Source organism: Lathyrus oleraceus, chromosome 3, assembly GCF_024323335.1.
Source record: "Lathyrus oleraceus cultivar Zhongwan6 chromosome 3, CAAS_Psat_ZW6_1.0, whole genome shotgun sequence".
In the NCBI taxonomy this organism is placed as follows: domain Eukaryota; kingdom Viridiplantae; phylum Streptophyta; class Magnoliopsida; order Fabales; family Fabaceae; genus Lathyrus; species Lathyrus oleraceus.
This window is the reverse complement of record NC_066581.1, coordinates 188802840-188817333: the sequence shown is the minus strand read 5'-3', so window position 1 is coordinate 188817333 and position 14494 is coordinate 188802840. Positions and strand designations below refer to the sequence as shown.

Genomic DNA, 14494 nt, shown 5'->3' with positions numbered 1-14494 from the left:
AATAATACTGAGAAAAATAAATATCTTATCTAGATCTTGACTTGTACAAAAAAATTATGTTGAACTCTCTACGAAATCTTTACTAGAATCTTGCTTCTTGATCTTCCAACTTCACCAATCTGCTTACAGTTTTCGTGTGTGGCAATCACTCTTGATCCCACTGATTTCTTGAGCGATGAACTGTCTGAAGATTGAGAAGAACACATATCTTATCTGTAGTCTTCCACACAACACTACCAAGGTCAACCTAGGGAGAATAGCCTCCTTCTTTTCGCAGGAATTTGTCACTACCAGTCACAACAACCGCAATCTTGCAAGTTACCTGAAAATCTTTACCAAACCTTCAAGAACTATTAGTTTTAAGACAACGTCTCCCTCAATAACTACAAACCTCTCATAATCAAGATCTGAAATCAAAACTAGAGGTTGAAGATGAAAAAAGTTATGTTTGCAAGAGATTTTGAATTTTAAAAAATGAGAGGTTGTTGATTTCACATAATCACATTGTTGGTTATGAGAGTGATTTTTGAATAATAAAGTGACAGAATGAATTTATATGTGCTAGATATTATGCACAAAATAGGTTTAAATGGTTGTAAGATTCAAATCAATAGCTTTTTTTTATTTGAGTCAAATGAGCAAGTACAGTGGAACAAGATCAACATAAAGAAAAATGACTTATTTTTATATGATTCGAGTCAGTTAAAGTTGTGATTCAAGTCATAAAGGTTCATGATTTGAATCATGTATATATCTTGACTCGAGTTGAGTTGATTGAAATTAAACAGGAAAAAGTGAAACGGCTTGTGATTCGAGTCGTGTAGGATGTGTGATTCGAATCAAATGAGGCAGTGGCTAACAAGAGATCTATGATTAGAGTTATGTACAACTTATGATTCGAGTCACAGAGTTGTATGTTTTGAATCATGTGGAAACTGTGATTCGAGTCACAGACACCAAAATCATCATGTTCTCATATGTTGATTTGATTCAAGTCATGGAATATGAGTGACTCGAGTCATACACATTAAATCTCAATTTTTCAAGTTTTTCAAAATAGTTTGAGATTTCACTTCCCACATAACTTGAATCAACTTCAAAAATGGTTTTTGTTCCATTTACTCAAGCAATTGACTAAAACCATAGTAATCATACTCAAATACAAGCAATCCAATTATACATGCTAAAATGAATTGATTCAAAACTTGATCCAAAGATATGCAATTAAGAAGGGGACTCAAACAATAATAAACGAACATAAAGCATAAAAGACAAACAACAAAATTGTATTAGGGTTCTCCCCATAAATATTTTAGAAACATGCAACTTCAACCCAAACACCTACCGATCTCGGCTCAACAACTATCTTATAAAGAGCATCTTTCAATGCCTGAGAGAAAGCAAGATGACACCTAAGAGGTAGATTCTTCACGGTGAAGATAAGTGTCGTAAGAACTCTCTCTAACAAACTTGCATCTAAAACAAGTTCCTAGTTTATTTCGAGGTTATCTTGTTGTATATGGTTTTACAATATCCATAATGTGACTTCCGACCTCCTTTGCTCCATGAATAACACGAACTAGACCATCATGATGATGACATGTCAGACTCATGGCATGAATGCTCATACACCTTCCCCATAATCATTGCCCAACCGCCCTCAAAGACTCAAATAAATACATATTATTTTCAATTGCTTTCTGAATTGCAATTTTCCACTCGTCATTACATAGGTGTAACATTTTAAGATGGGACATCATACGAGATATACTCCTGGTCTCATCCTTACTATCATGACAACAATGGAATCTTCAAAATGGACAATGCAAACCTCCTATTTTAGTATAAACCATCTAACAATGCAAAATTGTGTTTCTTTCTCCTCAATACAAAAGATGTTTAGTTGAGGAATTTTAACATAACACTTTGTGAGTAGTAAAAAATTATTTCACTATGGTTGTGTTGTTGTCTTCTTTACATTATTGAACTATAAAGTCCAACATCCGTAAGGTTGCTCTTTAATTATCCTTTGCTCTTTAATTATCCATTAGAGTTTGTTTCATACAAAATGGGGAAGATGTTTGGTGTGAGGAGTGATTAACACCTTTTGTTTGAAGTTAATCGGTAGCTGAAGAATGTTGGTTGGACAAATCCAAAGGTTGGTTGCTCTTTTGTTTGATATGGAACAGTAGCAAAATAGCGGAAATTAGCAGTAAGATTGAAAGGTGGTTAAACATTCCAAATAAATTTATAGAGATTATTGCTACTTTAACAAAAACAATTGATCCTTCTTCCTATTTTCCAGTGGAATTTAATCCTAATTTTTTTCTACACTAATTTGTAGGTATAATTATACAATTTGAATTCTTATGTGATTAAATAACACAAATATATTGTTGTTAGGAAAATGACAAGTGTTTAAAGACCCATGTGTAGTTGGGTGGGATATTTTGTATCTTGTCGTCTAATATAGTATATAATGAGCAAGGAAATCATTTGAAAAAGGATGTTAAGAAGTATCTTTTCAAAAAGAAAAGGAGTATGATATTTTGACGATTAGGTTGTTTTTTTTTTAATTTGGAAGTTTCCATATTTTCTCAAGCATTATTATTCGTCTTTTTGTATTCTTTCTTTTTCCAGTGGATTAATAAATCAATAAACCGTTAAATAAAAAAACGGTGAGGGTTGAATGAATAGGCGGGAGAATGATCTAAATTTATGTTGTGCCAACAAGAGTTTCGGATAAGATTAAATCGGATCCACAAAGTTAATATTTCAACGTTTAAGTCAATAAAATTTTAAATATGTAATTTGAGAACTAAGAATAAGAAAATATCAGAAATGGCATGTCTTTGAGTTTATATATATGGTAGCTCGTTTAAATTGCTTGCTTCCGTATAACCCGACATAAGATGTGATGTTTTGAGCCGATCTGATAAGCAATGCACTAGTTCCTGGGATGAAGTCTGGTTACTGGCAGTCTCTCACCTGTTTGTTTGCCTGTTGAATCGGTACTTCGAATTGGGTCTTTCACTTTGGGTTTGTGGCTGACCAGAAACATTTCCCCCCAAGTCTTTGATAATAGTTGGTGAAGGAGGATTTAATTTGTCATGTTTGCAGTTGTACTTGACACTTTCATATTTAGAACACTTTTACCGTTATATCCTTTTGTAAATTTCAGAATTTTTTAAAATATACCTATTTTTTCGGAAATTTGTAATTTGTATTGAAATTTTTTTAATTTTTCATTTTTTTTTTACCGCAACAAACGCACATGTACCCTGAATTTGGAATTTCCACTATGTTAATACTGGAAATTGTAAAATTTCTGATAGAGACTTTATTCATTTTCATTCAAGGCAACTCTACTTTAGAGGAATCACAACAATAATGATGACAGTGGTAGGCTGGTCACATTTACTTGGTACGTCAAAGAATAACTTATTGTTTACACGATGCCAAGTACATTCAGGCCAGCTGAATCTTAATCACCGGGCATGAGAAACCATCACAATAAAACTACTGAGTATATTTACACAAGACAACAGCCCAGTATTTATTCTCATCCTTTTGTTTTAATAATATATCATAATTATTGGTTTGCAAATTCACAACGGAGGGAAATTCAAGTAATGACAAAATTTACAAAGGATGGTGAGGGAAAGATTTTATCTGCAGCTCCGTAGATATTGTGTTCCTAAGTGTTCTAACTAGGACTAATATTTGCCTCAAACAAAATGCAGCTGTAAGACTTCATTTCATAAGTAGACAAACCTGACATTTGCTCTAGGACAAGGTCACCATTGTTCAAGAAAAACCCAGGAAATGGAAGAGCAGTATCGATTATGCGGTACCATGACATCCCTTCTGGAGGCAAGGGTAAAACTACAGTTTCTGGACAATCATCTGCGTTGAAAGCAACAAATAAATCCCCTAATATATCGGAAGATACAGAGCTCTCTTGATGCTCGTTTCTTTCAGCCTTCAAAGTCATGGCTAGGAACTTGCAGGATGGATCTTCCCATTTTGGCGGAGCCTCGTCAATTCCTCGCCATTCAATGTTTTCTTCTTTCAAGAAGCTCCTACTTTGAAGAAGATCGCTCCTCCTTGTTCTCAACGAAGTCAAAAAGGAAATGAATTGGATGGTTTGTTTACCAAAACCTGTTTTTAAAGCAGCCCAATTGAAGGGTTTTGTGTTACCATTGGCAAGAGAACCGCCAGAGGAGTGGCCACACTCATCTCCCATGTTCAAAATAGGTACTCCTAATGACACATACAAGATGAATAGGAAATTCCGGATTTGTTTGAGTCGTCTTTCAAGGACAGCAGTACTATTAGTAGGTCCTTCTTCTCCGCAGTTCCAACTCAACTCAGCCTCTAGACCAGCATTGCTGAAGCTGACTAAGTCCACAAGTGAAAGTCCGAAATTACCGGAAATGTAATTGAAAGAGAAAGCAGGGCCTCTTCCATCCGAATACATGTCTCCGCTCCCACAAAGTCTTGTTGCAAGGTTGCTAAGAAGACTTTCACCTCTTAGAAAGTTCCTCACATCGCTGCGGAAATTTGTATTTATTTCAGCCCATCTCATCCAATGAGGAAAGCGAATCTCTTTCGTTTCCATGTCATTTGGATCCCAGCAATCTGCAATGATTTTAGTTTTCCACAGTACCGGATCGAAAGCAATTGCTTCGACCAGGGGAGGTCGAGATAAGTATTCTCCATGATACCCCCTCAACAAATGTGAAGCATTTACAAATGAGAAGCCATCAATGTGAAACTCGGTTACCCAATGCCTGAGGCTATCCAAAATCAAATTTTGCACTATAGGATAGTTACAATTCAAGGCACTATGTACCTTTAAACCACCAACAACACCATTTGCATAATAGTAAGATAAGTCATCAATACCTTGCAGAGCACCAACCTCGGCAGTATTGGAGAAAACAACTTCCATTATAACTTCTATCCCATTGGCATGCATAGTTTTCACCATTTCTTTCATAGAGTTTATAGTAGATTCAGGATCACCAGAAGGTCCATAAAGGTTCACTGGAGAGAAAAAGTGACAAGGAAAATAAGGCCCCTTTTCCTCATCAAACGTGAAAACTGGCTCCAACAGAACAGCATTCACTCCCAGATCTTTAAAATGCTGCAACTTTTTAGCCAAACCAGAAAATGTCCCAGCTAAATCACCAGAAAGTTGACTCGACTCATGCTCGGTAAAGTGCTTCACATTCAACCTATACACCACTAGTTTCTCCATGTCCAAATTCAGATGATAATCATCACCCCAATCAAAAGCAGGTTCCTTTCTCAAAAATCCAAGGTTCTTCACCGACCCAATACCATTAGGAAAAGAATTCCCAACAATTCTAGCGTAAGGGTCCAAAACAACACACTCAGCATAACTGTTATCTCTGTTAGCTCCTCTAAAGCGATAACAATAGCTCACAAAACTCTTTGCATTCTCCAAAGAGATATGCCATATATCACCTGACCTATTGACATAAGGATCAAGATCAAGCTCCAAAGCAGGCTTCTTCACACCAGTGTCAACATTGTTATCATACAAACACAACACCACACCCTCTGCATGCCTCGAAAAAACTGCAAAATTGATAGACCCGTCAGGAGAAAAGGAGATCCCCAACGGAGATGGACGACCCCTAAGAAAACCAACAGGCACGCAAAAATTTCTTTTCAGATGGGTTCTAATTTCCAATCCAGACAATCTCAACAAAAAAGACAAGTACAAAGGAACTTGTTCAACATCAAATTCCAATTCAACTGAAAATTTTCCAAGAGAATTTTTCACCAACGGACTCACATTCATCCCTTTCCCAGAACCCAAACTTGAGGAATCATCACTATACACACCCCAACACAACACAAATGTTTCCCCTTCAACGTTACTTAACTCTAAAGAAGAAACCTCAATATAAACAAAATAAGTATCTTTTTTCTTTTTGACATAAACTTTGACCAAACCTTCACCTGTTTCTGTCCGAAACAAATAAGGCAATGCTGTTTTGATGTCTTCTGATTGTGTGAAAGAAATGAGTTTCTGCCCAGTTTCTTCTATAGACAACCTTGATGACGTGGCACACAATTTTGAAGTGAGATTCTGAGAAAAGGGGATTTTGAGATCTTGTAAATTTTTACTTACAAGTTGGTTCTGATGCTGAATGCAGGTAAAGGAAGTATGAAAAAAGGAGCATTTGGTTTCATATTTATGCGGAGTCACTGAGAAGGAAAACGCTGGCAAGAGATTTGTCATTTGAGTAATGAATTCAAGAAATTGAATAAGGAATGGGTGGATTCTGGGGAAGAGGAAGAAGAATGGGATAAATGATGGTGTTGTGGGTGTGGATGTAGAGTGTGTTGGTATCTAATTCTGGGACCGCACAACACATCTAAAATTGTGTCATTGGTGGGGGTTTAGGGGCACTTTTGTTTTTGTTTGGAGAATGACATTTCGTTGTTTTCCTCTCAACTCATGCTCCTTACCGTTTGCTAAGCCAATCAACAATTATTTTCGATTGGAATTATTTCTGAAACGACAAATATCTCTTCATGTTTCTGTGTTGCACTCATTTTGAAAGGAACTATTTCTCTTATTTTATTATTGGGAAAGTGACCTAATTTCTATGTACTGCTCCCTCTGTCCGTAGAGTACATAAACTTTCACATTCTATACATATAATAATTTATGGTAATTTTTTTCTGAGGTTTTCTTAAAAATTTATTGTTATAAAGGTGTTGATTCTCCTATATCATGAATCAACTTTAAAACCATTATCATAACGGTGTTGATTGTTTCTGCAATATCATGAATCAAATATACAACATATTTTATAAGAAAATCAAATATACATACTTTTCACTGTTTATCTACACTGAACACGTTATTTTCTATATTAATTACAACAACAAAAGTAAAACAAATACGTACAGACGTATAAATACAACAATTTTTGTATGAATGATGAAATTGGTTGTAGGCATGATGCTTGCTGCATCTTATAATGACTCAATGAGCATTTCTTTGAATGTCAAATGGCAAATGTACCTTAGCAACTGCCTGCACTGGCAGCTTCATTTTCAGATTCTGGCTTGCTACTCCGACAAGTTCTTCTTGTTTGAATAAGAGGATTCTCCTCTTCATCATCAACTATCACAGTTTTTTCGAACTCATCACTCTTAAAAACTGGGTGTACGTATGCCTCCTCAAGATAAAGTCTAAGGTTCAAGTTTGGTTCAACAGCCCTTTCAAGTGTATCCTTCACCATGGCATCCTGTCATCAAATCTCATATGTCATGTTAATGGGGTTAAATACTAGAGTACCATTAAATTTCTTTATTATGCAATTTCGGCCGGGAATTTTTTAAGTTTCTATGACCACAATAGAACGGTGATTGAGGTCGCATGACCTTCGGTTCTTGATATCAAAAATCAAGAATACAATTTAAGACCTTGCATTTGGTCTCAAGTTAACATGCACAATATTTAATATATGCAAATGGTAATTGCTTAACCAACCTCTAGTGGGAATTTTACGAATGCAGATTCGAAGCGCCCTTTGCAATATCTGTGGAACCAGATTGTTAAGACAGGTTGCGCAATAAGCAATAGTGTTGACTTATTTGCGCCTCTTGTACTAAGCAATCCCATCAGAAGAATTTGAGATATAATCAAGCCGATGATTACTCGACGGTGGACATCTGGCCAAAACGTTGCTCCACTCTCGTATTGCTGGTTATACACATTGATAATCTTGTGCCAAGAAAAAATAGCCATTGGTCAAGATTAAAGTAAGTTTCATTGTATCAAAATATGAAGCTCATCTTCTTTTTATTGTTTAGATATGCATTTATTATAAGCAACAAAATATGTAGCAAACTCTATCCAGAACACACCTGGTGCCGAAAGACCATGTAGGAAAAAGCAAAGAAGACTACAATGAAGGGAAGAAGTAAAGGTGTGACTGGAGCATAGACATGCCCCAGCATGAAATATAACTGGATTCTAGGTTCAGATGTAGCAAAATCCAAGCAACCAGGATCCATGGCATTCTCTCTGTCTTGTTCCGTTTTTACTAAAAATGTGTTTTTCAGGTGGAACGTGATTAACGTAGATAACCTGAGGATTTCTCCAGATACTCCAGCCCACCCGTCGATCATAATGTATGTTATGAAGAATGTGGCTTTCATGGGGATTGTACTGCCAACAGTTTTTGTGAACCTGCAGATAATATTAATAGAAACATCATGTCAATTGTTGTCAATTTCAGTGCCCAAATGAAAGCTGTCTAAACTCATCAAGCTCAAAGCCTACTCTGAAGAGGGCTCATTAATAAGACTCTGGAGTTGCTGAAATGCCGTTCCTGTTACAATACTCCCAAGGAACACGTTGACGAGAACAAACAAATAATATTTGGAAGCTGATCTCCGTTCCAAACTGGAAAACGATGAAAACCCTTCTATTTTGGACATTGTCATAAGTAATTTTGGAAGCATTATGAGAAATAACTTTAATGCTAGCCCTGGAAGAAATCCTTGAATAACAGACTTTACAGATGGCCTGCAATGAGTAATTCCATTACTCTACAGAATAACATAAAGATGATGTGTATTCCATTTCAGCTATGGTAAAAGGAAACCATCAAAGTAATTAACCATTTAGATGATTTAAAAAAGGGAAAGAAATGTATTATTTATTAGTTCGTTCGAAAGGAAAAAGAAAGTGTTTTCCAAATTGTTCAGTTGATAAGCATTTGGGGGTCAAGGAGAGATTAATTTACAATTTAGAATACAAAATTAGAATGTTAATTAACTATAAGATTTAAAGCACTTACTTTTCAATTATTGATTTCAAGAAAGGAAGGACCTTCTCGATTGACTCAATGTTAGCTAGAGATTGCACAAAGGCTATAGGTATCATAAAGAAGAAAGTAAGGAAAAACATAGAGACAGTGGTGAGCAATCTTCTAAGGTTCAGGTCAAAATATGGAATTGCAAGATTTTCCCAGTAGACATCCCTAGGCTCAGGAGCCCATTCTGTCAGCCAAACGGTAGGATCACTAGTTTGTTGAGTTTGAGCGCACACAGCCGCCCCCCATCGGGTTTTGAATGAAACAAATGCTGCAGGGATAATAGCATTGGGATCATTCATAACATTTTCTCTTTCTTCAGCTTCCTGTTTGAAATGGACACTATGAAATTGATAGCTTATAACATATGAAGAGATTTTAAGAGGACATACACAAGTAAAAGCAAATGGAAAAATTCAACCAAGGGTATCTAATCCGCTCCGACTAACTATTTGATATCATGAACATAAATGATTATCCTTTTATTCTTTTCTTTCACTTTTTTTCAACTTGTAGCCTCACATTATCATCCCCTTATCAACATTAATAAGCTAGAAGTTCGAGTAGCAGCCACTCCTGAGATTACAATCAGTTAATAGACTAGCCATGTGTTTACTTTATGAGTTACTACTAATGAGAACCTAAACTATACACGCCATTTACCATTTGTAGAACAAGATGACCAACATAGTTAGCGAAACAAACCTAAATAATAATCAACTACTAGCCAACCTAATTAGCCAGCAAAGTGAGAGCAGAGAATGAACTGAAAAGCCCAAAATATCTTGAACTACATGCCTAACTGATCTGCATATCCATTTTATCCAGCGAAACACAAATGATAATCAACTTCCATAATTTGATTATACTTCCGAACATTACAAGGCTATATTTGGATTAAGGGAATGATGCAACATAAAATGGAAAAAAAAATCATTGTTTGGATTGGTTTTGAAATAAAATGGAATGAGATAAAACCCGGTAAAATGTATTATATTGTAATCCATCAAATATATATAGAACCACTACATAAATAATGAAGTTTTAACTTTTTTTTATCAATTTGTTCACTTTCCAAATAATAGAATGGAAACTTTACTCCATTTCATCATAAAAAGTTTCGCCAATGATATGTTAATTCTAAATTATTATATTCTACTTCATTCCACACATCAATATCTGTACAAAAAATACTAACAAAAGTGACGCTGAAATCAGTACTTACTTGTTCGCTCAACTGTTCAATCAATGCAGTATAGTGATCAATGGCATCAACTTTAGCCCCCAAGAGACCCATCAGACCTGTCTATTTATATAGTAAGAAATCAAACTGGGAAATATAAACTGATATATGCTGATATCACCATATAATTATTCTCACAATGAAGGAAAAGCAAAAGGAGAGTCTCTTTCGCTCAAATTAGGAAAAGTTGATTAACAGTAAATCATGAAGAGAAAGCTACCCGAGTAATTGGTCTCTTTGAAGGGTCTCTTTCATATTTGTTATGATAGTAAACATACCAGTTTTGCAATTTCTTCTTCTGTTCAACTATTGATGCAAGCATGTTTGCATTATAAACAACCTATCAATAATTCAGAAAAAATTAATCACATGTTAGACCACAGGAAATCACAAAAATAGTGCTAGTTCGAGATTCATAGCGGAAAGTCTTCGACTCGTAAAAGAAAATCTCAGTAAATTACAAATCTTAATTTCTAGATGAAGACCAGTGCATCAAAAGGTGGGTTTGGCCCAAATTCCTGCCTAAATATTTATTGTTGGTTTCCTATTTTTGAGTTGTAATTGCAGCATTTGTTTGATATTTGTTATTTTTATAGGAGACTAAGATAATAGTAATGATGTAGTAGGAATATAGAATAGCTTTTATCTATGATACAGAGAGTGTGGGAGTGATTGCTTATCAATCAATTTCTTTCGGTTATAAATACTAGCTTTTCCGTTTAAAAGTTGTAGAATAGTGTTGTTTATAATTTATTTAATCTTTTCTCAATGCAGGATGTAGACACATTGAACCAAAACAAATTAAGTTTACTTTATGAGTGAGAACCCACCTAATGGAAGAAGTTTTTGGTTGATGTATTTGTTTTATGTTAGTACATTAAAGGCATGTATATTTCCCAACCAATAAAACAACTAAATACAGGTTTCATTTGCCACAAATTTGTACTTGTAACTAAGCAACATACTTGATGCATCAAATAGTGATCAGGATGATTGACGCAAAAAAAATGTTCAATGTGTTCACTGACTGATTCGTCCATATCCGGGGGAACATTCCTCACCAAGACCTGTGAGAAAAAACAAGGACATAAATGGTTACTTCGAAAAAAACATTCAGCTTGCTCAAGGACTACTGGAAATTGGCTGAAGCTATCCGCTCAGTTCTTACAAGTTACAATAACAGAAAGTAAAGCATGGTAATATACAAATGAGAAATGAAAGCCACAAGCCAAAACACTAATGGAAATGGCCCCAAAAAAATCATATACAACATAGAGGACAAGCATCTGAAATGGATAGTTTCACAAGCTTATTAATGTAACTGTTCTCATAATTGTCACAAGTACAGAAAAGGATTTGCTATTACTACTCTTTACCCTGCATATACATATACATATGCATATGCATATGCATATACATATGCATATACATATACATATACATATACATATACATATACATATATATAGTCACAATAGGCATATCCTATGGGCATCTCATAAATCTTTTTTAAAATATTTTCCTTTTGCATATGGAGCTTGACAAATACAACTGATCTAGCTTAGAGTTTCAAATGTATTTATTGTTCTGCCATATAGGCATCACTTAATCAGCTTTTCCAACCTAATAAACTCCAAAACATTCTAATTTAACATTACTATATACTCCCTCTGTTTCAAAATGAGGGTGGTTTTAGCAAATAAAATGTGTCAAACATTTTAACATTTTAATTATTATTGTATACACTATTTCTAACATTTTAATAAGGTTGACTTAATAAAAGTGTAGTGTCTTTTGACAATTTTATTGCATTTCTTAATCCTATGTGCAAAAACCTTAAACCGACCGACACTCATTTTGAAATAGGGGAAGTACGTTTTTACCTACAAAGAATGAAGCAGCAAAGGGTACAGCTGCATGAAAATGAGATTAACTTACAGTAAATTGATCTGGACGGCGACGTTCAGATGCCAAAAATCGCAATCTCATCGATGCAATAATCCTATATTCCTTATAAAGGCTATAACATGTCCAAGCTGAGAAGACATATGACATACCAATATGGGCCCAAAACCTAAACAAAATGAAATGAAATTCCATAACAAAGTATTAAGCAACCAGATTAAAAATCAAGATTCGTGATAAAAAGAGTTTGCAACCCTATTATAACAAAAGAAGTCAATTTTTAGTTATTATTTAGACTCTTAATTGATTTGTCTAGAATAAAAGGCAAAGATCAAATTTACAATCTATTATGTTCCAAACACAATCAATAACTCCTTCAATTCTCAATAATATATGTAGTGTGTTAGAGAAAAAGCGAGTAACATAGAGCTTGAAGAACTTTGTCAAAGGGATCATCGTACCTCTTTGATCCGAATGGAACGTTCGATATTGAAAGCTTGTCAATATTGCTAAATGTCAAATCCTTGGCTGCTGGTGCTTCCAAAGTTTTTCCAGTCCAGTTTATAGGAACCAAAACCATAAAAGCCAGTAGGGTAATTGGGGCAAATATTTTGACACTGCATATGAGTATTCCCGTCAGAAAAACAAAATAACTAAAAAGATAACTGGGTGCACATTAACTCACCCAAGGACATAAATCCGAATAAAGACGGCAGAGTCAAGGCCTGCATGATCAATAAGCTCAGGTTCAGGCATATGCAATGCTGCAGGCATCCAATTGAGGAACCTAATGTATGTCCCAAAGTCAAGGTTGACAAATTTCTTGACAACTGATCTGGAATTTGTTGGGCTGCATCTTATCCCCTTCAGATACCATTTTGGAAAGTAGACCCTATCATTAAAAGGCTGAAGTCGCAACATTGCAAACGCCAAAAGGAATATAATTGCAGATGTCAGATTGATGGCTGCAGAATAACCAATATCGGCCACAGTCGCCATTTTTCTCTCCCTCTAAAGCACCCTTTAACCTACACAATATAAAGCAAAAAAATAACAAACCATGAAATTAACTTTCCATTTTTCAACTAGCATGACTTACTAATTCATTTCAAGCAATATATATCTCACCCAACACTATGGTGATGTCAATTAGTTCTAAAGGTTGAATTACAAAACACTCGCGAATAGTGAATTAATCAATTACCTATTAATATCTCTGTTGGAAATCATAGAGGATATAGTGAATAATATAGTTACATCTTTCCATTACTGCATTCATGATAGATTCGTGAAAGAAATTCGTTATATCCACCATTATTTCTATTATATTTATCCATATAAGAAACAGTTTTCCAACTAGTTTCTACACCAAGCTATTAAAAGCTTATTTTCTTCGCATTCCAAATTCAAAACGTGAAAAGTGCTGTGTTATCTATGAATTAATTTATGGCTTTACATACAGGCATCAATGCTCAGAAAAAATCTTTATATTCAAACAGTCAAATGATCCAAAATGAACCAGAACAAGATTGATTTACGAGAACCAAGGAAGCAACCCTATGACACGTGTAGACACCAATAGTAATTTAGAAAATAAATAAACAAATAAATTGAATGTAATCACATGAGTCAGCATCCAACACGTGTTGAACAGCTTACACGTTGTTCAGTGGTGTTGGTGCTACATATAAGCAAACAACAACGAAAACCTAATTAAATGTTGAAGATCCATATATTGTATAATCTCAAAGTAAACACGGCACAATAGAACAAACCAGAGTAATATTTTTCTTATATGCATTTCAAAAATTTGAAAAGAAAAAAAAACAATAATCGAGAGATTGAGACGTAAAATGCAATACGGAAACTAACGATTTGTTTTTCGCCGGAGAAATTCACGGTGCCGGTGTTCTGCGTTGGAAAAGTGAAGCCATGTTTGATTTGGCGGGAAAACTAAAATTGGATCGGAGAGATTGCGGTGGTTGATTTGGGTGATTGATGATTCTCGTCAACGTTATTAGGAGAGATTTGTGTATGAGAATTATGAAATGGAGGTTTATTGAAAACGCCGGGAAAGAAGGCGGCAATGGGATTGTTAGCGTTGTTTGAGCGTACGGTTTAGAGAGAAAGAGCGGCAAAAGCTTCGGACTTATATCGTATTCTTACCACTTTTATACAATACTCTTATTTTCACTTTTATTATATATGGACAATTCTTTTATAGAATACTCTTATTTGCACTTTTATTATTATATATATATATATATATATATATATATATATATATATATATATATATATATATATATATATATATATATATATATATATATATATATATATATATATATATATATATATATATATATATATATATATATATATATATATATATATATATATATATATATATATATATATATATATATATATATATATACGGTATATTAAATATATGAGATATAAATTATATATA

General features: G+C 34.4%; 2 protein-coding genes across 2 annotated transcripts; both read right to left on the bottom strand.

Annotated features, from left to right (window-relative positions):
* Positions 1-3531: 3531 nt before the first annotated feature.
* On the bottom strand, positions 3532-6644 carry LOC127126176 (isoamylase 2, chloroplastic). Its single transcript, XM_051055058.1, has one exon. The coding sequence runs from the start codon at positions 6275-6277 to the stop codon at positions 3707-3709; it is 2571 nt and encodes an 856-aa protein (XP_050911015.1). The 5' UTR covers positions 6278-6644; the 3' UTR covers positions 3532-3706.
* Positions 6645-6887: 243 nt separating this feature from the next.
* LOC127126175 (CSC1-like protein At4g02900) lies at positions 6888-14185 on the bottom strand. The gene is made up of 12 exons (XM_051055057.1): positions 13891-14185; positions 12704-13046; positions 12480-12635; positions 12052-12187; positions 11079-11180; positions 10334-10453; positions 10096-10176; positions 8856-9196; positions 8336-8581; positions 7918-8242; positions 7541-7774; positions 6888-7295 (listed from the first exon to the last, which is right to left on the bottom strand). Exons 2-12 carry the CDS (start codon positions 13015-13017, stop codon positions 7071-7073), a joined length of 2280 nt encoding a protein of 759 aa, XP_050911014.1. The 5' UTR covers positions 13018-13046; positions 13891-14185; the 3' UTR covers positions 6888-7070.
* Between the last annotated feature and the right edge of the window lie 309 nt (positions 14186-14494).